This window comes from Sciurus vulgaris (genome assembly GCF_902686455.1).
Source record: "Sciurus vulgaris genome assembly, chromosome: 12".
Classification (NCBI taxonomy): Eukaryota; Metazoa; Chordata; class Mammalia; order Rodentia; family Sciuridae; genus Sciurus; species Sciurus vulgaris.
The window spans coordinates 1,814,216-1,837,411 of record NC_136473.1 but is presented as its reverse complement, the minus strand read 5'-3'; the positions used below and the strand labels follow the sequence as shown (position 1 = coordinate 1,837,411).

General features: G+C 58.3%; 1 protein-coding gene across 5 annotated transcripts in view; it reads left to right on the top strand.

Annotated features, from left to right (window-relative positions):
• PCNX2 (pecanex 2) overlaps positions 1–23,196 on the top strand; it is a 193,919-nt gene that overhangs the window by 165,574 nt on the left and 5,149 nt on the right. For 4 of the 5 annotated variants that reach the window (XM_079107187.1, XM_079107188.1, XM_079107186.1 and 1 more), the window contains 7 exons: positions 1,603–1,856; positions 7,291–7,524; positions 8,697–8,809; positions 18,316–18,460; positions 18,901–19,131; positions 19,523–19,797; positions 19,961–20,145. In XM_079107187.1, the coding sequence (XP_078963313.1) occupies positions 1,603–1,856; positions 7,291–7,524; positions 8,697–8,809; positions 18,316–18,460; positions 18,901–19,131; positions 19,523–19,797; positions 19,961–20,145 (1,437 nt within the window). The remainder of the gene's footprint in view (positions 1–1,602; positions 1,857–7,290; positions 7,525–8,696; positions 8,810–18,315; positions 18,461–18,900; positions 19,132–19,522; positions 19,798–19,960; positions 20,146–23,196) is intronic. The other variant, XM_079107189.1, reaches the window with a different exon arrangement.

The following is a 23,196-nucleotide window of genomic DNA, read 5'->3' as shown; positions in this document are numbered from 1 at the left end:
ATCTTTAAACAGGGACTCCCAGCAGTAGTCCCTTAGTGCAGGCCTGTAGCAGAGCAGGCGTCTCAGAGTGAAGCTGCCCAGAGACTCTCCCCCAGCTTTCTTTTCTGCTATTTCTTTCTACCTCCCCAACTTCCTCTCCTTGTTAACTCCACTTTAAATGACCATTTTATTCAAGTATTTTCATCTCTACAGCTGCCTTCTCTTTTTCCTAAGCTACCTAGAGTAGCGATCCTTTGGAATTTTGATTTCATCCATGTTTCTAGTTTCTCCTTGCCTCCTGTCCCCTTGCCTGGAACTCCACTGTCTTGAAAAATGCACACCCCCAACAGCAAAGGCCTGCCTCCCAGCCTCTCCTTTCTCTTCCCGTGACTGCAGCTGGCTCGGTGGGACCTCTTCCCCGTCTCGCCAGCTCCTTCTCTCTTCTCATCCCTGCAGGGCAGTCCATTTCCTGACTGACCTCCCAGTGGCTAATGGTCTTTCTTATGTAAACTCTGTGTCTTGAGACTTCAAACTACAAGTCGCGTGATGCCCTCTGGCACCTTCGATCACATCTGCACACAATTCCATGAGAAGTTCGCAGATCAGCCTGGAACCATCATTAGACCGAGAGTCTTTCTCTGAGAGCAAAGTCCCTGGGTCTTCTGGGTCATTATTCAGAAATGTAACCTTCAGTTTTCCAAAACCTGTTGGCTGTCTCAATGTGAAAAGAATACTCTTTATAATTTTATTCAGATCAGCACTAACCCACTTTTTAATAGAGAAAAGATTTAGAAAGTACAAGTGAGATCACCTGGCTGTACTTCATTTTGTCAGTGCTGCTCGTGTGTGGAGTCTGAGGGAAGGATGCCAGGTGTCCTCTGGCCAGAGCTGCTCTCCAGATTCTCCAGATTCCATGAAGTTCTTCAGCATCTTACTCTAGGTCCCCCCAGTCAGCAAAATTATCCAAGTTTTTGCTAAACATGGAACTACACATTCATAATCGTGTGTCTGGGCTGCTCCTTTTACTCCTGTAAACCCTCAGTCTATTGGGTCTGTCTGCCACCCTGGCTGCTAAGATGGTTTCAGATGACCGTTCTGCGTTCAAGGCCGTCCCAGCAGCCTCAGGAGCTCCACAAGCTCCTTCTGCTCCTCTCAAGTCTGATGAGAACATTGGAGGGGGAGCACACTGTTTCCAGGGCTGCTCACACCTGCCACTTCGTCCGTGCCCTGGAAGGGGGTCCTCTGGAAGTCTCCCCGTCTGCCCCCGTCCTGGTCTGCAGTGTAGGGTAGGAGGTCTGCCTCGCAGCTTGGGAGCACAGCTCCCTTGCAGGGAGGGCTTCCTTCCTGGCTCCTCAGACTCCGCCATCTGCCCCCTACCTAGCTTCCTGTCTGCTCAGGTCTGGCCTACAGGTCATGGTTGTCACCACCCAGCATTCAGCCTTGGTGACCCTCTCCTGGAGCAGGAGGGAACAGAACAGCTGTGAGCAAGTTCCAGAGTGCTGGCCTGCTGGGCGCGCCCTGGTTCTGCGGCCCTCCTCGGCACCCATGCGGTCAAGGGAGAGGCATGCGCGGGAAGGGCCTGGGGGCCTTCTCCTCTGACTTACGCCCCCTTGTGCTCGGCAGGAACCTACTGCCAGCAGAGGGAGGTGGAAGCCATCATGGAAGGCGACGAGGACGACAGGGGCTGCTGCTGCTGCAAGCCTGGCCACCTGCCCCACCTGCTGTCCTGCAACGCTGCCTTCCACCTGCGCTGGCTCACCTGGGAGGTCACACGGACGCAGTACATCCTGGAGGGCTACAGCATCATCGACAACAACGCGGCCACCATGCTGCAGGTGTTCGACCTCCGCAGGATCCTCATCCGATACTACATCAAGGTACCCTCTCTTCCAAGAGCGTGCGGTGGGGCCAGGCAGGCGCGAGCAGCTCCCCAGGCGCTCTGCAGAAGGCTCGCCCCCGCTCGGCGCTGGAGGTCAGGACCATGGTCCCCGTGAGGAATCCCGCGGGGCCCTGTGAGCCTGCAGCTGGTGGCAGCCTGCATCGGGCTGGGGTGCCACACGCACAGGCACCTGCTTCCTCACCACGCCACGAGGTGCAGTGACAGTGGCCATCTAACGTCCCAGGAATGTTAACAAGCCTGAGGCTGGAGCTACAGCGCCGCAAGTGACGCCCCGCAGATCGCCCACTCATTTCTAAGGTCCCGATAAAAAGTGAAACAGAGCGGAGTGGCCCAGCCAGGACTGGTCTGACAGCCTTTCCTCCTCCTCTATTTTCAGTTGCTCAGAAAATGTGCAGCTTGGGCTACGTCTCCTGGAGGACAGGCTGGGGACCCGAGCCGGGAGGCACAGCCTAGCTGGCTGAGCCGCTTTCTGAAGGAGAAGGGGTGGGCCGGGGCAGGGAGGGGACAGGCATGGCAGGAGCCCTGCCCAGGCCACAGAGGGCCCACCGGAGAGGCTGGGCCAGGTGTGGCGGCAGAGATGAGGGCAGAGACTGAGGAGGACAGAAGCCCCACAGCTTCAGCCTCAGCTATGAAGGGCGATGCCAGGAGGTTCGGAACAGCTGCTGCAGGGTCTCGGCTGGCGGCTGCACTTCCCTGGAGACAGAGATAGACTGGGGTGTGCGGAGGGCCGGCTGCTCCTCCTTTCCACGCCCCGTGTGTGCAGGGTGTTAGCAACAGCCCTGCTGGAACCACTAGAGTGTGTGCAGCAGAGCGCAGAACCTCAGTCACACCCCACAGAACGGAAATGCTGGGTCCGAGCTTCGGTGGTTGGGGAGATGTGGGAGGCGACTCAGGCAGTTGTGACCCATGACTCTGCCATCCGGGGGCCAGTTCCCCCTCAGGAAGGCCGCTGCCCGCAGCTTTCCGTGCAGTCCGTGCAGCAGCCGCCGCGCACCAGGCGTTGGACTTGGCAGTGGCACGTGCTCATGGGAAGCCTCCCTCTCGCTCTCACGTGGAGCTGGGCTGGCCAGGGGTCCTCAGCAACCCGGGGCCGCAGGTTCTGATGAGGCCAGTTGCCCCTGGATAGGGTCCTGGAACTTGGCACAGGGTGCCCTGCTGTGTCCCCTGCCAGAGCATTGTCATATGATGACCCGGAAAGGTCTGGAACGTTTGCTCTGGCCGCTGGGCGTCCTTGAGGCCAGAGTGGACCTGTGTGCTCATGGAAAAGGATCAGTGGCAACCAGCAGCCTCTGTCATCTCCCTCCACGAGAGCGTCCCCTGCATGTCGCCCTCAGTTCTCAGGAGGCAGCAGGAGGTGCAGGAAGGACTCCCAAGGGAAGCACATCCCAGGGCACCAGAGCCCTGCACATGACCTTCCATGGGCCAGGGGTGTGACGGGCTGGACCCCACACCACAGGGCCCACAGGTTGCCATGAGCGGGAGACGGGGCCTCTGGCTGCTCCTGAGGCCTTGGGCTGTGCCAGGGCCTGTGAACTGAGGCTTCCTCCCTCCTTGGACGAACCTGGCATTCACCAGCCTCCTCTCCTGACCCTGACCCTCCTCCCCCACCCCTGTGTACTTCCTCAGATGACCTTTGCCATCTGACAGACAAGTCCAGGTACCGTGCAATCGGAGGAGGCTGAGGAGGTCCCAGGCCTTGCCAGGGGATTGCGGGCTCGCAGGAAACCAGGCCCTTGGCGCTCTTTTCCAAGAAAGGGGCGTGAAGACACGCTCCCTCCGGGTGGGAGAGGCACAGGGTTCTCACAGGGTCCTTCTCAGGAGCCAGGACCCCAGCAGAGGGCTCACCCCACTCGCTGTGCATAGTGGCAGATTCTCAAGTTCTCCCCGGAAGTTCTGTTGCTATGCGCCTGGGGTGTGCCCGGGGCCTTAGGTGTTTCGTTGTTGTTGTTTGTTTCCCAGTGGTTTCTCCACCTCTAGGCTAAGGACGCAGTACAGACATATTAGTGCTCAAGTTAACACCCAATCAGCACTCAGGAGGGGTGGGAGAGGCTCGAAGATTCCTGCCTCACTCACCGGGGCACTGTGAAGCCCGAGCACGGAGGTGGTCGCTGGACACAGCTCTTCTTGCCCCTCCAGGAGTGGCAGCTGGGAATGCGCATGTTCCTGGGTGTGTAGTGAGGGGACTGCAGGGTGAGGACACAGGAGGGGCCCTAGGTGTGTAGTGACGGGACTGCAGGCTGAGGACACAAGAGGGGCCCTGGGTGTGTAGTGAGGGGACTGCAGGCTGAGGACACAGGAGGGGCCCTGGGTGTGTAGTGAGGGGACTGCAGGCTGAGGACACAGGAGGGGCCCTGGGTGTGCTGTGAGAGGACCACAGGGCTAAGGGACACAGGCGGGAGTCCCAACACTGGGGAGAGCAAAGCCCATTCGCCTGTCGGGCAAGCGCTGTCTTCATAGCTCTGGACCATTCCAGGTTTCCAGAATTCGGCCTCGTCCTTTTTATTATCTCCTTGTTGGACAGGGAAATGGAAAAGGGAGCGAAATCTGAAATAATTCCTTTACACAAAAGGTTTATCTCCAGTAAACCGGGTCAGTTCTCCCAGCCCCTTGACTGTGTTTGAAATCGTTTCCTCCCTGAAGGCTGGGCTTCCCCTGGTGTCCGCTCCATCCCTCCTGGATTCGTGAGTGCTTGAAACCCTCCTGGCATGGAGAATGAGCTCCCGGCAGGGCCCGGCCTGCTTGAGGCTGTTGTTTCTGGGCAGCTTCTCCCTTGCTGTGCACACTGAGGTGTGTGGGCCAATGCCCCAGGAGGAACAGGCTAGAAAGAGCAGCCTGGTGGGACGTGCTGATCCGTGATGACCAGGAGCAACCCATGGCACAGCAGATACTGCGGGCAGACCCTGCGGCCCGACCCCGCAGCCCGCCAGTGCAGTTCAGGTGCACACGCTCCCTTCCTGCCACCGCCGACTCTGCAGGACTTCCCAGTGTGACTGACAGTGCTCTGCCACGGGCTTCCTGCTGGGCAGAGGTGGAGAGGGGCCAAAGGTGCTGAGCTCAGGAAGCTGCAGAGCCGGGCTGGGCTGTGCACTGGGGGGCTTGCCAGGCCTGGGTGTAGGCTCTGCCCTGTCCTCAGAATTAGAGTCAGGGTCCTCACTAACGACTCTGCCCTCAGCACCGTGGGGTTCTCTGAATTCCTCCCTAGAAATGAATGAAAAGGCAGACGTGGTCTCGGAACTTTCATCCGTTATTTCTACCTAGTGTACGATGAGGGCGTGTTGGGAACACGGGACCAGGTGTTCACAGAGCCGGATGCTCAGAAAGGCCACCTCTCTCTTCTCCCTGTGGGATTGATGTTCAGTGTAGAAGTGGCTGGGGCCAAGGGCACAGGCCTGGTCCTCAGGGCAGTCACCCCCGGCCACAGGGGTGTTCCAAGCCCCAGTGGACGGCTGAAACCACAGCCACAAACGCGTGTGTGTGCCCACGATAAAGTTCAGTTGGTAAAGCAGGCAAAGTAAGGTGTGGACAACAGCAATCATAAAATAGAACAAGCACGACTCCACACTGTAATAAAAGGTGTGGAAATGTGACCTCCCACCTTCCTTCTTTCTCAAAACAATTGTCCTATGCATCTCGGCAACCTTGGCACATGATTTTCTTCTCTTATGTCAAGAGCTTCCATATTTCCACTTAAAGGCAATACTTTACAGCTTCTCTTTGCCACATCTGAATGGCCAGCATCGCTACTCTCATACTTTGGGGCCATTATTAAGAAAATAAGTGTTGCTTGAACACAAACACTGTGAAAGCACGAGAGTCGATTTGATAACCAAGACGGCTAACGAGGGACTGACGTGTGGGTAGTGCATACGGGGTGGATACTCTGGGCAAAGGGATGATTCACATTCCAGGTATGGCAGAGCAGGTGACCGACACATTTCATCATGCCACTAATCAGAATCATGGTGTGCAATTCAAAACTTACATATAAACTGCTAATTTCCAAATTTCCCCATTTACTGATTTCAGACTGCAGTTGACCGTGGGTGACTGAAACAGTACACTGGGAACACGCCTCTCTCTTATTTGTAACTCTGGCCCATCTACTTAAACTTTCCAACTCATGGACACCCTAACTGATCCAGCCAGCAAGTAGACAAAGAAAGCCTTCCAGGTGCAGGATTTTTATTCCTGAACCTCAGACGTGCGCCTGGGTGGCCACACAGGCACAGCGGTCTCCTCTCCTCTGCCTCGGCCCCTCCCAGCTGCCTCCCTGCACCTCAGCTCAGCCTCTGGCTTGGGGGGAGTCACACCTGGATGACGTCACTGCTACCATCTCTGGCTCCCTGCGTGGGTCAGGCGACGTCCAGGTTCTTCACGTGCAGGACCAGGGCAGCCACGGGCAGCGGGCCTCACCACACCGCCTGCCCTTTTCCTCCTGGTCCAGCTGCCCTGGGCCACTTCCCCCGCCTCCCCCTCTCTTCCCTCCTCCCATGGAGAAGGGGTTTCTGAAGGCGGGGTGGCTGTCCCGGTGCAGGTCACAGAGGCTGGGGACTCGTGGACCCCTAGACTCTACTGACTGTGAACCTGCTCTTCCTGGGCCCCAGGTTGGGGGCAGGTGGGTCTAACAGGAATCATGCCCTAAAGAGGGAAGGCCTGGGCTGCAAACCAGGGACGAGGCTGTACACAGTCCAGGCTGTCTGCTCTGACTGCAGAGAGAGGCCACCCTGGCCACAGTGACTGTCCCCAACATCAGAGGCCACTGGCGTGGCTGTCCATTCACCTGCTCAGATTCCTGAGAGGACTGGAAACCAGACACCTCAGGAGCCTGGTGCCTCATGTCTCTGGATTTCATTTCCCAGCCAGAGGGACGGCAGACAGGGCAGAGGCAGCCTCCCTAGCACAGGCCTCCTGTCTCAGTTCTCAGTCACTTCAGCCTCGGCCACACCGGCCAACAGACCCTGCTTCTACTTCCTCACTTGAAGGCGTGTGTCTTGTAAGCAGGACGCCGTGCACTCTCCATGCGGCTGCCCTGAATCACCCCTCACACCCACCACAAAGCCCCTTCCCCTCGAGTTTCAAGACGAGAGGCACAGCCACGCTCCGGGCCCCTCGGCCTCAGCAGCCCCGGGCAGCACCATGTCTGTTTATCTGGAATAATGAGAATTTTGCCAGGTGCAGTGGTGCACACCTGCAATCCCAGTGGCTCGGGAGGCTGAGGCAGGAGGATCACAAGTTCAGAGCCAGCCTCCGCAACTTAGCGAGGCCCTCAGCAACTTAGAGAGACCCTGTCTCTCATAAATATAAAAAGGGCTGGGGAGGCGGCTTGGTGGTTAAGCACCCCAGGCTCCATCCCAGCACCAGAACAAATGAACGAACCAAGATGGGGTTGAGAGTGGGACCTCTCTCCGCAGAGCATCATATACTACATGGCTGCCTCGCCCAAGCTGCCCTCCTGGGTGGAGAACGAGGCCCTGCTGAAGGCCCTGCAGCCCTTCGCCCAGTGGCACCACATCGAGCGCGACCTGGCGACACTCAACGTCAACGTTGACGACGACTACGTCCCCTGCCTCCAGGGCATCACGCGGGCCAGCTACTGCAACGTGTACCTGGAGTGGATCCAGTACTGCGCGGGGAAGAGGCAGCAGGTAGGCCTGGGGCAGCCCGCGCCACCAGAGCTGGGGCCTCGCCGACAGGAGCAGAGCTCAGCCCGGGTGAATGTTAGCAGGACAGCTAAGCAGGAAGAGCGACACACAGGGCACCCGCCTCAGGCGAAGGCCTCCCGAAGGGCTCTGTCCTGTCACGCTGGGCGCAGGGCTTGCCGGTGTCAACCCTCTGTGGACAGCGTGAGGATGTTGGGAACTTCCTTGAGGTGGTTTGTGCACAGCGCGCTTCTGTGCTGCTATCAGGAAGAGTCATGTGACACTGGACCACGGTGGGGCCACACCGGCCTCGCAGTCTGCTGGTCCTGGTTCATCATCCGGGCTGAGGGCGCCCCCAGAGGTGAGCCCTCCTCCTAGAAATGAGTAATGAGAACATGGCTCTCAGAAGGAAGAGGGAGGCAGAGCAGCAGGGGACCGGCAGCCCAAAACTGGCTCCCTGGTGCCGGGGGTTCCGGAGGTGGAGGCCGTGGGTGTCTGGGGAGAGCGGTGCCTCGAGCGCTCTGGGTGGCGGGTGCTCCTGGAGAGTAGCGGGAGCCACGACGCTGGCCCGGCCCCTGATTTTGGTTAAACAAGTGGTTAAAAGCAGGCGGCAGGGAAGGCAAGAGGCAGAGCCTGCTGTGTCCAGACACCTGGGGCCACGTGGGGAGACTCGGCCTAGACGGGCCTCTGGGCGGGGGGAGTGGTCCCTGAGCCTCCTCAGTCGGTGCCCGGCATGGTCTCCACCTCCTTGCAAATGTGGCTTGATGTTAAGCATCCTCTGCGCCCCCTTTTAACGCTGACCTCAGGTCACTCTTTCACTTAGCTGCAGTCGTGGACTCCTGGCCATTCCAGGGCCCTGCTGGAGGAGAAGAGAAGACCCTCTGCACTGGGTTTGTGGAGAGTGCTGGGTGGGCATCCCTTGCACGCACTGCCATCTTGATGACCTGAAGCGTGCATCTGAAACCTCAGCGCGTTTAGTACCAAAAGGCCACATCTGAATTCCTTTTTCTCTTTTTAATTTTTTTCCAAGAGAAGCTTCCCCAGGAAGCAGAGCTCCCCCCCGCCCAGGCCATGCTGTATGGGGCCTGGATGACCACGTGGCCACCCAAGAATTCCCTCTAGCGCCACACCTAGAATGGAGCCTGTGCAAAAGCTGAGTTCATACCTTGCTCTTTCAGCCTTCGAAGGCCCTGGACAGTGACGAGGACTCGCCCCTTGTGACCCTGTCCTTCGCCCTGTGCGTCCTGGGGAGGAGAGCTCTGGGGACCGCAGCACACAACATGGCCCTCAGGTACCTGGGGAAGAGCGGGGCCTCCCGGAGGGCACAGATGCCCAGGGCTCTCGCGTGCACTGATGCTGGCGGTCATTTTCTTTCACGCTGGGCTGCTTATGTTTCTGTCAGATACTTCTTTCCACAGTAGGTGAGGTTGGACCTGTGCAGAGACGCTTTTGTCACTGTGATCTTTGACACTGGACTGGGAATGTCCTCAACACAGACTATGGAGATCCAGGCATCCTGGGTTCTAAGTGCCCTTGTGCTCAGAGGGCTCCGCGAGCCGATGTGGGCAGCGTGTGCAGCCTGGGACCTGGCGGAGCTGGTGCTCAGGAGACTGGCTTCCTTTTCCTGTTTTTCCTCCGCTCTGCCCCTGGTCTGGGCCCCGTCCCCCTGTCTCTGCAGGGCTTTGGAAGGTCAGCGCCTCTCCCATCTCCACACTCCCTTTCCACTGGCCCTCCCCCCACCCCCACCCCGGGGGTAGAAGTAGCCCAACAGTCTTTGGTTAAAGAACGAAGACCAAGTTCAGCTCCCTCCTGGCCCCTCTGCCTGTTACTCAGGCGGCACCATTCACAGACAAAGCAGTGCCCGTACCCGCCACCACCACGCCTGCCCTCTCCTGCTGCTCCTGCCAAAGGCCTGCCCATGTCGTCTGTCGCTTGCACATCGCCCAGAGCAGTGGCAGGCGCTAGCTCCTTTGAGATTTGGCTTGTGCCCCCGGTTCCAAGCTGCACCTGCTGCTGGGATCACCTTCATTGGCGGCTCTTACCCCTAGGTGCACCAGAAATTTCCCGAGGGGTTTTGTGTATCCAGATGCCCAGGCCCTGCCGTAGACTGGTCCACTCTGGCAGAAGCCATGCATCGGTGTTTCCAAGCCCCCTGTGATTTCGAGGTGCAGCTGCGGTTAAGGACCACCCAGCACAGGGGCAGTTCAAAAAGAAAGGGGTCCTCATTTGCCCTCCCTCCCTGGCTCTCCTCCACTTGAGTTTCTTTGGTATTTCTGTTACACTGTGAAGTGGTGCTCCGCAAGAGGGCCATTTTCACATCCGCCTCGAGTGACTGGTATTAGCTGGACGGTAAGCTCATTGAAGGCAGAACCCACTCGTCTGTCTTTCTGACAGCCTCAGCCCTCCAGGTCAAGGGAACTGTCCAGGAGACTGGCTGTGTTTCCAGGCCCTTCCTGAAGGGGGCGCTGGGAGCCATTGCTGGAGGCAAGGTGCTCAAGCTGGGTTGGCTGCGGGCTGAGCACAGGAACACAGTGAAGTGCCACAGGTCACTCTCCCCAGCTTTCTGCAGACTGTGTCCTGGAGTCACGAGGAGGAAGACAAGAACCCAGAGCAGTTAGGCTCACGGTTGAGGGGCCCTTACTGCGTGTAAGCACATTCTCTGGGGAGGGTTTCCTCTCACCGGGAGCCAGGCGTCCCTCGTGGCCAGCGCACTGACGATTGCTCAAAGTCCAGCAGAGCCCAGGCTAGCTCCTTCTCAGCCCCGAGCAGAAGACCGTGAGGGCAGCATTTCCCAGATCTGGCACCCGAGTCTCAAGGTGAGCCTGTGTGCACAGCCCTTGGGCAGATGGTTCTATGGGAGCAAAGTGCCCCACACATTCCAGTTTCCTCAGGAGTGGCCAATCAACGCTCTAGCCACTTGGAGGACAGTCTCGGGCTTGCTGCACCTGGCTCTCTGTGGCCCTGGCCCATGCGCTTGTCCGACCTTCCTCCTTTCACCTGACTAAGCCGTGCTTGTGCGCCGTGACCCTGTTCTCGTGGCTTCCCTCCAGCTCAGCATCTCACACTTGTGCAGCCTGCTGGCTGGGGACACAGGGAGAGGTGGATCTGGGCGACCCCTGGTGTCCTCGGGAAGGCCTCGCTATCTTCCACCGGCCGCTTTACCCAAAGGTCCCGGGCCCCAGCAGCACGCCACTGGACTTGCAGAAGGCACCTTGTCCATACCCGAGCCTGGGGTTCTGTCCACTGGCCCTGAAGCACTGCCTTGGCTGGACGTTGGGGAGTGGCGGGGAAGCCCTTGAGGGAGCTGTGGCTGGCAGCACTGCTCTGCCCAATGGCTGCGCTTCCTGTTCCGGGTCAGGCTTCCCTACATGGTTATGCTTCAAAAAGGGGCTTTCGGCAGTGAAAGGTTTAAAGTTAACTTGGCTCTCCGAAAAGCCTTAAAAATGAGGCTTGTATTCCGCCCCTCCCTCCCGTCCCTTTCCTCTCCTCTTCTGGGGTATGATATTGGTCAAATTATACTGTTACATCGTGTGCCTGCATGAGCGTGTGACAAACCCACCACTGTGAAACTACAGCACAAGAATGAAAAAGGGAGGGAGGAAGAGAGGAAGGAAGGAAAGAAGGAAGGGAATTGGTGTCAGAATCCAAACTCTAGGCCCTACTTTCCACCTGACTTTATTTTTTATTTTAATTAAATCTTTCTGGCCAAGGATTATACTTCATTCACATTTGATTGCATTTTATTTCCTCTCCCCAAGTACTTCGTCGGTACCTGCTGCATAACAGATACACCACTAACTTTTGTCAAAGGACGAGGGAACACTGGCCTGTGAGCTCAAGGGCTAGTTCCCGTGATCAGGCTGGGGACAAAGGCGAAGAGACTCTGCAGGTGAATCGGGGTGTTCATCAGTTCACTCGGTTAATCAAATTAGAGATCACCTTGGTGGGCTGACCTATCAGTAGAGCTGGCTGTGACTGTGGTCCCTGGAGGAGCCAGGAGCCACCCGAGCAGAGCCCTGTCCTGAGAGCAAACAGCAGCGCCTCGGAGCCAAGGGCTCGGTCTGATGCCACAGGACCTGAATTCTGCCCGCAGTCGGGACAGGAGAAAGCCCTCGGCTTCAGCGGGGACGGAGCAGTGAGGCACACCTCGACTTGAGCCTAAAAAGACCAGGAGCAGACATCGGGCTGACCCACCGGCAGACTCCTCACCGTGCAAACTGGGAGCCAGCACGTGCATGTTGCTTTACGCGCCTAAATTTGATAATTCACTAGGAACACTAGAAACTAACCCAGGTACAGTGCAGTTCAACGTGAGATTTGGGGGTTTCGCTGAATTCTTAGATCTGCACGTGACAGTGGCTGTAAGCATGAGCAGGCCTCGAAGATGGAGGCCAAGGGCTGAGAGGGATGTGACTGGATTAAAATGTGTGTGCAGAAATCCTACTCATTGTCCCCGACTCCCAAGCCCTCCTCTGGACCTTGCACATTAGGAGTCGACTGCACACGGCAGCCCTGAGCATGAGTCTGTACAAGTTCCCGTTTTGCTTCAGATCTTCCTTCTTTATTCCATGATCCCTGCTGCTGTCCCGCTGCCCACCATGGATACCCTCCTAAATATTTTGATATGTCTTTGTCTATATAATGATCATCATAAAATGCAGTGTTACTGAGCTTGTGTGTGTGTGTGTGTGTGTGTGCACGCACGCACACCGTTTATTTATATAAGTGCTTGATTCTCAAGCTGTGATTTCAGGATGTGGTCACAGGGCTACGATCTTCTTGTGGTGGTTTACTGCCACTATTGCCTCGAGCCCATCCATCTCCCTAGTGTTTGGACCTTCAGGTGGCTTCCAGGATGTGCCTGTGCTGTGACAGGCTGGGCTGGCACTGATGGGCCACGGGCCAGCGCTTGCCTGGTTACCAAGTGCTGTTGGGTGGCTCTCTGGGATGGCTAGTTTGCATTCCCACCAGCAGTATGCAGGTTCTTCCAGACTGACTTAGCGATTCTCAGATCATAAAATAAATTTTACAGTAAGTTTGCCAGGTTCTTCAAAATATCCTGACAAACTTTATGCTGGAAATCTATGGACTTCTGGGCTAATTTGGCAACAATTTATGTGTTTAAAATGTTAAAGTTTGCCATTCCCAAACATATCATATGATTTTATTTAGTATTTTATTCTTGTATATAGATTTGGTGGTTTCAAAAATTTCTTCGTGAAAGCCTTGTGCATTCACTGAGGCTAGACTTTAGATGATCTGGAAGATGGATTGCTGTGGGAAACTCTTCACCATTTATCTGGTTCACTATTCCTCGACACAACACCTCTGTGCTTTCTTCATATCTGATGCACAGGAAGAGACCCAATTGCTCATTTTCTACTCACACTGTCCTTCCGAGTTGTGCCTCTGTCACATAAGTGGATGAGCCTCCTCTCTCTGAAAGTGGCCTCATAGCATGATACCTTCTCTATCTCGGCGTGTTTAGGAGTGTTAGCAAGTGGGCCAAGTACTTCAAGTGGAAAATGGGAAAGGCTAAAGAGACTGGAGTCTTCCCAGAGCTAGCGCAAGGTTAGTGATGAAGACGTGCTCGTGATCGACAGGAGGAAGAATGAGGCTTGGCTTGGGTTTGAGACCATTTTTCTGCAGGTAACAGAGCTTCCTTCTCTTCCCAGCTGGCTACTGCCTTCATCAGGACAGGAGGTCGATATCTTTAGAACTGGGGGAATGCTTTCAGGTGGTGGCATCCCTTGCCTTGGATCCTGAAAGGATGGGTCATTCTGCAGTGCGTCTCCTCACAAGGAAACGCCCTTGCCTTCTGAGTTATGCTCTGCTCGGTGATGCCATCTTGTTCTTTTCACAGCGATGAATTTGATTTGCTTGCATTGTACTGATCAATCAGATCCATGTTCAGAGTCAGTGGCTCATCATCTCTGAGAGCCTGTGTGAGTGTGTGTGGACCCTACGGTTTTTAAACCAGGAGTGTGCCCAGGTGGACTCTGAGACCCAAAGGGTCCTTCTCACATGTCCCACATCAAGCAGTCCCCGTGGCTTTTGAATGCCAGCCCCCTGGTAAGTCTCAGGCAGCACCTGGCATAAGCCACAGCCTTTGCTTCCCTCAACTGATTTGTTGAGGAAATGTTTTGACTTGACAAAAGCCTTGATGGACAGTTCCCAAGAAAGAAAACTAGGGCGGAAGAGAAAACAGTCCTCTCAGACGATGTGCTGAACACAGCAAGCACACCGGTGGAGTGCGGTGCAATGTCTTACGCTAAGCAAGTCACAGTGTTGGCCTGGAGGAGGACAGGCCACGTGGTGTGCAGGCCGACACTGGGCATTTCTTAAAGGTGGGGTACATCTTCCTTGAGCTGCCCCCACCACAGAGGGCCACAGACCATACTGGGAGTCCTCAGCAGGAAGCCAGGTTCACAGGCCCTGAAGGCCACCAAGACAACTCATCCTCGTCGCACCAGAGATGGGGAGGTGGGTCCGGAACCATGCGCCACTGACTGAGAGAACAGGTTGGGAGAAGACCCCACATTTTACAGCACAGCAGGTCTGTTTGCAGAAGAAAATCTGCTAACTCTTGGAGCAGATGAGGCTTCCAAAAGTACAAGACTGTGCATTTGATCTCGAGAAGTGACAGCAAATCAAATCAGCCCGAAGCGCACTCTGCCAATCCCCCACCTGCTTCCCTGAGACAGGAGGTCGCTACATCCCACCCGCCCTCCTCCAACCCAGTGGACTGCAGAAAGGAGTGCTCTCCAGAAACCCAGCCGTCATCCCTGCTTCTCCTCCTGACCTTCTGTGGGAGATGAGACCTCACACTGGGGCCAGCTGTCCTGTTGGATCATCGTGCAAAAGGGATGAGGATCCACTTGCCAGACTGGGGTTGGAAACTCAGAAGCCAGAATCTAGAGGAGAAAGAGACAAAGTAAGAGAAGGGCAAGATCCTGCCTTAGGAGATTGCAATCGAGTGATCAGGATAAGATTGGGAGCTGGGAATCCAAATCGGAATCAGGGAAATACCTGAGTGTAAAGGAGAGGGGAAAGGGTGCACTGGGGCGTCGCTCCGTGGTAAAGCACTGGCCAGCGTGTGCAAGGCTGCAGGCTGTGTGCAGAGTGTGCACACTGATTTAAGCGTGAGGAAATTGCTGGGAGCTGACCTGGAGGTGAGGCATGTGACACCAGCTCTGAGCTAGGCTTCAAGATGAGCCGGCTATGCGTCTTGAAAGCAGCAGTCTCCTGGAGTGGTCGGCAGCCAGGGCTGCTTCTGAGCTGCTGCAGCGTGGCATGAAGCCCTGAGCCGCCATTCCACCCACCAGCTCCGGGTCCTCAGCCTTTTCCAGCTCACTCCTCTTCTGAAAGCGGCGATAACAATGTATCCTGTGCAAGGCCCATGAGCCTCTAGGGCAGAACGCACTCGGAACCCATAGAAGCCACAGGTCAGCAGGAAAATGCAGGCCACCATTCCTCCTCTGCCTCATCTGGCTGGTCATCGGGGCCATTCCGTTTGTTGGGGGAACTGAGCAGCCATGGAGGTGGCCGTGAATTCCGTGCTCAGTTGCTGGATGCCGTGGAGAATGAAGCAAGTGGGATGAGAACTTGCTGCAGTCCCAGGCAGGGCTCTTTGGGGCATGTAGGTGGACAGGCAGGCACAGACACTGAGTGTCCCATGAACCAGCAAGCTCGCGGAACCAGCCTGCGACACACACGACTCTGCACGTGTTCTGCAAGCACTGCACCTGTGGCTGTGAGCTGCCCATCAGCAGACAGGGAGGAGCGTCTAGGCGCACGCGGGCCTGTCTGGAAGTGATCCTTGTGCCGGGGATGCCCTGCAGAAACTGTGCCATGTCACACGCGTCTCCCCAAGGCCTGAGATCTGTTAGGGCCTGACCCCAGTGAAGATGCCCCGTGACCCCCAGCCTGGGTCCTCCTCCCCCAGAGCTGCTCTTCTTCCCAGAAAGGGCCAAGCCTACAGCAACACTCTGGGCTGTGCGCCACCCTGCATATTGTACAGGCACCCTGCCCTCCACTCAGTGGGACACCAAGGATGTCCCCAGATATTGCCAACAGTCCCCCGGGGCCAAAGTTGCCATCACTTAAGAAGGTGCAGGATACTGGTAGGCTGAGCTGGGCAGGATTCTGAGCAAAACCAGGGCTCAAAGGACAACAGGTCCTCACAGGCTCTGCAGCAGACCTGTGAGGACCCGGAGGGCAGGGAAGCTGGGACACAGGAGCATGGAGATGGCCCTCTGTCCTCCTCACTGGCTGGCTCCAGATCGTCTCTGCCATGAAAGGGGAGGAGGGGCAGAGGCTGGGGTGGACTCGGAGCTACAGTCCAGGCAGAACAGGCTCTGCGGGCAGCGCCACAGCCTCTGCTGGAGGCCGAAACACTGTGCTTCCTCGCCGTCACCTCTTCTGCAGCCACCGGCTGGCGATGCCCGCTGGCCAGGCGACAGGCCTGCTCGGCCGCGCAGTCCATGATAGCATGCTCAGCAGCTGGCGCTGCCTCTCCAGCCCAGAGGGAGGCTCTTGATATCAGCTCACGGTCAACTCCAGGCCTGGGGCAGTTCCGCAGCCATTTTGGTTCTGTTAAAATCTGGAGCGCATCCATAGTGCAGGGAAGCCCGTGATTGTCTCTGGGCCGCAGTCCTGAGCAATCCCAGGGTCGGTTCAGGGCTGTCCTCTCTGTTCCCACCTGGCTGCTGGGCTCCATGGTGGGCCAGCTTCACCTCTGTTCTCCAGTGGGCTGAGTGGGGCTGTCTTGCCTCCTAGCCTCAACCAATTCACGCCCCCCTGCCCCCAGCAACGACAACCCATTCCAGCTGGGCTGCGGGGAGCCTGTCATTCCTCAGCTGTCTCCAAAAACAGTCTGGGCAGCTTCACCTCCAGGCGCGCGGCAGGTGTCCGAGGGCCTGGTCCTCTGCCTCCCACACCTGCCTCCGTGCCTCTTGGTTCTCACAAGGGAAAAAAGCAGGTAATGAAACACCTTTCTTCAGGACGACTGCATCTGCGAGGCGAGGAGAAACCCCCCACTGGTGGGCTGCTGAGTTGGCTTGGACTTTCAGGGAGAGTCGTTCCAATAGCACAGCATCGAGCACCGCACCGTGTCATTTCCTGGGGAGACGGAAAGGACAGCTGACGTGTACACTGCAGGCCTCAGGTGGGGGCTCGTGCACCGTGGCAAGGCTCCGTGGAAACCTGGCGCCCCCACCACGAGCAAGCAGCTGAGAGCCCTCCTGCAAGCCAGGCTGACTGGCTGCCCACACCTCATTGTGCCTGTGGGCCGCGGGGTATCTGGAAGCCTCCGAGCCTCCTATGCACCACCTCCTCCCACATCTGGAGGGGATGCTGCTCTCAGCATTGTGAGGCCAGGTGCACTCACAGTCTGGCATCCTGGTCCTGCCCGAGCAGTACCCTGCTTCAGCGCCCCATGCCCACCCCAGACAGCAGCATCTCCAGATGTCTTGGGTGAGAGCGATGCAGGCGTCTTGTGACCTCCGCTCCTGGCAATAGGCTTCCTGCTAAAGCTGCCAGTCACCTGCCCTATGACTGCCTCTCAGTGCCTCCTAAGTGACAGGCTACCACTTGCAGCCCCAGGAAGCTTTTGCTTTGTGAGGCAAGAACCTCTGGGCAAGGCAGCCTCCAGGACCTCCTTCTGGAAGATTCCAGGCTCTTCCAGGCCACCCCCTGAGCTCCACCTGACCGGCCCCTGGCCGATCCCACTTCCCAGTCTGCTCTGGCTCAAAGCCTCAGCATCGTCTCAAGGGAGTTCCAGGAGGAAATGAGCGATGACGGCCTTTCCCAGGGTGAAATGCTAAAATAGCACTAGGGGACTGTTTCCCTGATGTGCAGGTCTAAAGCGCTGAGTTGGATCAATAGTCCGCTCACTGAGCCGCTCATTCCATGGTTAGGAGGGCAGGTCCTTGCAGAGTCTCTTCTGCCCCTGTTGTCCAGCTCCTCCTGTCCAGTTCAGCACTGTCCAGCATGTCGCTTCCTGCTCTGGCCTCATGACTGCCCCTCGGGGTGTTGGCCATGACTGTGTAGATGTGGTAACAGAACGAGGGGAGGGTGCACAGAGGGGCCATCCTCGAGTGCAGGAGGAGAGGCTTTGCCAAGCCCACTCCCAGTGTCACCAAAACAAAAGCCCCATCCCTGAGCAAGTTCCCCGGGTGGTCGCCCTGTCCCCCACCCAGGCGCCACTTGGAGACCCGTGGGCAAGGTGGGAAGTGCGGCAGAACGGGAGCAGCTGGAAATGGGCAACAGGACAGCCGGGCAGATCCTCCGGGGCCTCGCCCCAGCATTAAACAGGGCGCACTGGGAAAGAGCACCTGAACGGCCCGTTCAGGTTTCCGTCGTTGGTTTTCCTCTCTGAGTGTGTGTGTCCAGCTTTTATGAGTGACACAGCCTGAAATAATACCCAGAGATACAAAAGTGCTCGGTGATGGCTCAGCCAGCGTGGCCCCTCTAGAGAGATGGGCGCGGGGGCGATCAGTTTGCTGACCTGCATGCACACGGGGCCCGTTCCCACGCGGGCCTCCATCTTCACTTGGAGACCACCTTGGTGGCTCCTGAAATGAGGGGACATGGCTCCACACCCTGGCACCAACAGAGACATGAACGCGGCTCCAGGCCAGGCATTCGTACTCTGGGTGAGTCCAAGAGGTGGCCCCTTTCCTTGCTGGATCAGCCTAAGAATATTAAGATAATTCTTCAACAGGAGACTCAAGTCTGGTCTTAGTAGCAGGACTGTGCAGGCCGCTGGGAGTCAGCAGCAACGACTTTGTCTTGCAGCCTGGACGCCTTCCTGCATGGCCTCCATGCCCTCTTCAAGGGCGACTTCAGGGTGACAGCGCGGGACGAATGGGTATTTGCCGACATGGACCTCCTGCACAAAGTGGTCGCTCCGGCTATTCGAATGTCCCTGAAGCTGCACCAGGTAGGACGTGCAAGCAGAAACTGCAGCGGGAAAGTGGCCTTCAGGAAACTGCAGTCCCCTCTCTGCTGGGGACACATCATTGCTTAGGTGACTCACAGGGAGGCCACCAGAGAGTCATGGCATTGGCCAAAGACGATCTGCCCTCAGGAGCTGGTGGGAGGAGGGTGGTCCCCAAAGGCAGAGGGATCCTGGCTAGGAGAGAGACTCCTAGAGTGCCAACGCCCGTCCAGAGTCACAGGGACCAGTGTCCCGAAGCTCTGCCCTAGGCACATTCCACTGGTTAGGGCTTGAGATGAGCAGGCAGCCTCTGTACCCAAGTAGGGACCCGGGATGGGAATAGGGGAGGCAGATGGTGGAGGCAGGACATGGCTTTGGAGGCCATCTGCATGGGACCCTGGCCAGCTGGGCTGGCTGACTGGGCCCTGGGCTCCCTGCACCAGGACCAGTTCACCTGCCCGGACGAGTACGAAGACCCGGCGGTCCTCTACCAGGCCATCCAGTCCTTCGAGAAGAAGGTGGTGATCTGCCATGAGGGCGACCCGGCCTGGAGGGGCGCAGTGCTGTCCAACAGGGAGGAGCTGCTGACACTGCGGCGGGTGGTGGACGAGGGCTCCGACCAGTACAAGGTGGTCATGCTGCACAGAGGCTTCCTGAGCTTCAAGGTGATCAAGGTAGGCTGCTCCTTCCGCAGAGGGGCTGCCCAGAGCAGTGCTGGGCAGTGGACAAGGCCGGCCAGATGCTGGGGTGGCAGGGCCATTGCCCCACAGTACAGCCAGCGTAAGGATCATTTGGGACGGCTTCAGACAGGGTCAGGACCTGGCTCAGCTGGATTCCCGAGTCTCTGGAATTTTCCAGTGGCCTATCCCTGATGCCGGACGTCCGGCTCAGACCCTCCTGCACAGGCTGAGCTGCCCCTACACAGAACCCGATTTCCTTTCCTGTCTCCTGGGCTCCCCACGAACATGGCATCCTCTCCACATTGGGGGAGCGACAGGCAAAGCCCTAGCGCGGCGTGGCGGAGGCAGACGCCCACAGCAGGGCGCCAACCGCTCTCGCCCGCAGGTGAACAAGGAGTGCGTGCGCGGGCTCTGGGCGGGGCAGCAGCAGGAGCTCATCTTCCTGCGCAACCGCAACCCCGAGCGCGGCAGCATCCAGAACAACAGGCAGGTGCTGCGCAACCTCATCAACTCCTCCTGCGACCAGCCCCTGGGCTACCCCATGTACGTCTCCCCGCTGACCACGTCCTACCTGGGGACGCACAGGCAGATGAAGCGCGTCTGGGGCGGACCCGTCACCCTGGACAGGCTGAGGGCGTGGCTCCGGGCCAGGTGGCTGAGGTAGGATTGGGCCGGGCGCCGTGGAGGGCGGGGTGACCATGGCAGAGTTTGCGAGCCTAGTGCTTAGACAAAACGAGGTGGCTGGCACGTGACTGGGTGAAAGGGTCCCAAGGCCTGCCCACAGACCGCCGCAGAGCGTGGGGCTGCGCTTCTGTCCCTCCAGCATGCGCAAGAACGGCAGCGCCGGACAGCACAGCAGGGGCAACATCGAGGACGTGGACGGAGGCGGAGCCCCGGCGGGGGGCAGCTATGCACCAAGTGGAGACAGCAAGGACAGCAGCGCAGAGCATCCCCACAAAGGGGGCCCCCAGCACTGGACCGCCTCCCATGAAGGGGCTCCAAGGACAGGTGGGTGCGCAGGGCTACCAGCTCCCTTCTGGGTCAATCGCTGGGCAGAATTGACTGACTTGTAGAGATCTGCTCAGAAAAACCCTCTGTGACGGTTAGGGCCAGCTGTGGTCACGTATGTCTGGCACCCCGGGCAGCATTCATCTGCCTGTCCTCCTGCCCAGCTGCCACTCCCATCCCTTCCAGCTCTCCCTGTGGACTTCCTGGCTCTGGCTGTGTTATGGCTGTGTCCTTCCTTTCTGTGCCTCTGCCCTGCTGCTCTCGTGGACCTTCCAGAGGATGGCAAAGGGGGAAGGAGGGGTGCCAGCAGATGGGAGCACGGGGGTGGCCAGGCTGACTCTAAAGTGTGGAGCGCGTTTAACTGACACCCACACAGGCTCAGCCAGATGGCCAAGCTCTGTTCGGGGAGGAGGGCGGCTGGGCTGGAGAGGAGAGCGGAGGGTTGCAGAGGACATGGGGCAGGCAGAAGCCGCCCTGGTCCTACTGGGCCTTGGCTTGGCCCTCCACAACCTGCGAGTGGTCTCATCTTCCTTCCCCCACTTCCAGCACTTACTTAGCATCTCTGTGCGAGCTGCCCTGCCAGCTCTGCTCCTGACAGCTGGGAAGAGCAGCCTGCCTGGGAGAGCCCAGAGCAAGGCAGAGCAGGAAGCGTGTGGGCCTGGGCAAGGTAGATGGACGTTGGACAGCAGACTGAGATGGAGTAGAGAGGGAGGGAGTGGCGATGGCGGGCAGGTAAGTGATGGATGAGAGATGGGGTTAAGTAGGGAGGGAGGTGGGCAACAGATGGTAGAAGCAGGTGGACGAGAGGTGACGGAGTGGTGATCGGTGGACGAGAGGTGACGGAGTGGTGATCGGTGGATGAGAGGTGACGGAGTGGTGATCGGTGGACGAGAGGTGGGAGGCAGACAGAAAGTTGACAGAGGAGAGCAGGTGGGCAGGTGAGTAAGGAGCTGGGTGCGTGGTCAAAGGAGCCGAGGTCAGCAGCTCAGAGGAAAACAGCACCCTCCCCAGCCACCCACCTGGCTGGGCACAGCACCCCAGGCCCCCAGCTGCAGCTGCCCTCCACCCCGCGCCCCGTGGGCATGGCATCTTGCATACATCGGATCCTGCACTGGCCCTTGAGTGCTGTTGTGTGGGGACATGCTGAGGGCTGCAGGGCACAGGCCAACTTGATCCTAAAGGACGCTAAGGTCACAGTGCATGTGCTGTTCCTGCCCTGCAGATGGGGAAACCCTAAGGCACGCAGCTAGTAAGTGGCCAGCCTGGGATGCGAACCAGGCAGGATGTCCAGAACCTGTGATCCTGGCCCCATGGCCATCCCGTGGCCCTGGCCTGGGACGCTGCCTCTGCTCAACTGCCGCCCCAACCCAGCCCCAAGAATCCCGACACCTGGGACATGCGCTGCCTCTGTGCTCCATCTGTGCCTCGCAAGTGTCCCTGCCCACCTTGACCTTGTCCTATGCCCTGGCTGGCAAGAGCCCTACTTAACAGGGATCTTCCTTCTGGCCCCACCAGCAGGCAAAGCAGACCGTCTGTGGCACTCCATGGCTCTTAGAAACCCAACATGATCTCTGTCTTTGTCCCCACATGGTATTCTCCCTGTGTGTTCATGTCCAAATGTCCCCTTTCTAAGGACGCTGTGAGCTAGAGGCCCACCCTGCCTGGTGTGGCCTCATCTCGACTACACCTGATGACCCCTTGCCACGTCAGGTCGCCAGGAGAGGTGCTGGGAGCAGGCAAGCCTTCCCCTGTCCTGGGGCCTCTCCTGCTGCCCCGGGATACCCTGCCGCACGGTGTCCTACAGTCCCCCTCAGGGCCCCACCACCTTGGATGGGCCTCCCCCATCTCAAATGGCTCCTTGGCTCACTGACAACACCCTCAAATGCCACCTCATCTGCGAGGCCCACGCCCCTGCCTGGCCTCACCCTCCTGCTCCTGTCTCTGCTGACCCACATCTGTTGTCTGTGGTCTGAACTGTCCCATGATGGGGCTGAGCTGCCCCCTGCCCTGCACCCAGGCCAGTGGCCACTCAGTGGGGCCTGCCTGACCTCTGCAAAGCCTGGAGCGGCACACCCAGAGCATGCTGCTCTCTTCTGGGGCACATGCTGCAGGAAGGTCTGGGAGAGGCCTGTGAGTGCCCCAGGCTGGGCCAGGACATTCTCGAGGCCTGGAGCAGCGTGTGGGGGGTCAGCATGCCCCGTCCCCATAGCTGGGAGCTGAGTGGGCCTCTAAGTGCCAGGCAGGGGGCCACTCAGGCGAGGTGGCCCTGTGCTCAGCTGACCCTGGCTGAATGCAGTGGCCCCTCGAGCTCCCCCACAGGCACTAAGCTTCCTGGAGGCCAAGGCCGGGCTCTCAGCTCGGAATCCCCACCCAACCAGCAGCTGTGAGGGTTGTCATCAGAACCAGAAGCCGTGGGACCCGGAGCGCTGAGCTGTTGGCTCTCCGAAGTGCACCAAGCCCTGCCAACCAGGAGCTTCTCCAGGAGACCAAGCAGAGTGCTGTCCTCGGGACGCTTGGTGCTGACCACACTAACCTGGGAGGGCTTGGGCAGAGGGGCCCAAAGGCAGTTGACCTGTGTCCTCCTTGAGAGGAAGATCATGCCCGGGGCCTGCAGGCCCCTAGCACAGCCAGGCCGTCTCCCAAGCTCTCTCAGAAGGCACCCACAGCAGGGCAGCCCCTCTCCAACACCTGTGTGAGCGCCCAAGGGGCCAGTGAGCTGGGGAAAGTGGTGGACACAAGTCCTGGGGCAGCTGGCAGGGGACCACTCTCCTGCCCTCCTGTGTTGCTGAGCTGGGCACATGCAGGCTGCCCCAGCTGTGCCACCCCGAGCGTGACCCTGTGTGCCTCTGTCTGAAGCCCACGTGGGGTCCTCCTACAGGGGCACAAGCGGCAAACACTCTGGGGAGGCAACTGGACAGGGCTTCGTCCCAACCCCTTTCCAAGGAATGGCAGGCGTATGCCAGGGGATTCTGGACACACCCTAGTCCTGGCCCTGTGCCCTGCGGTACACAACCCTGCCCTTGGAGCCCAGGCCTTGGAGACCGTGTGCCT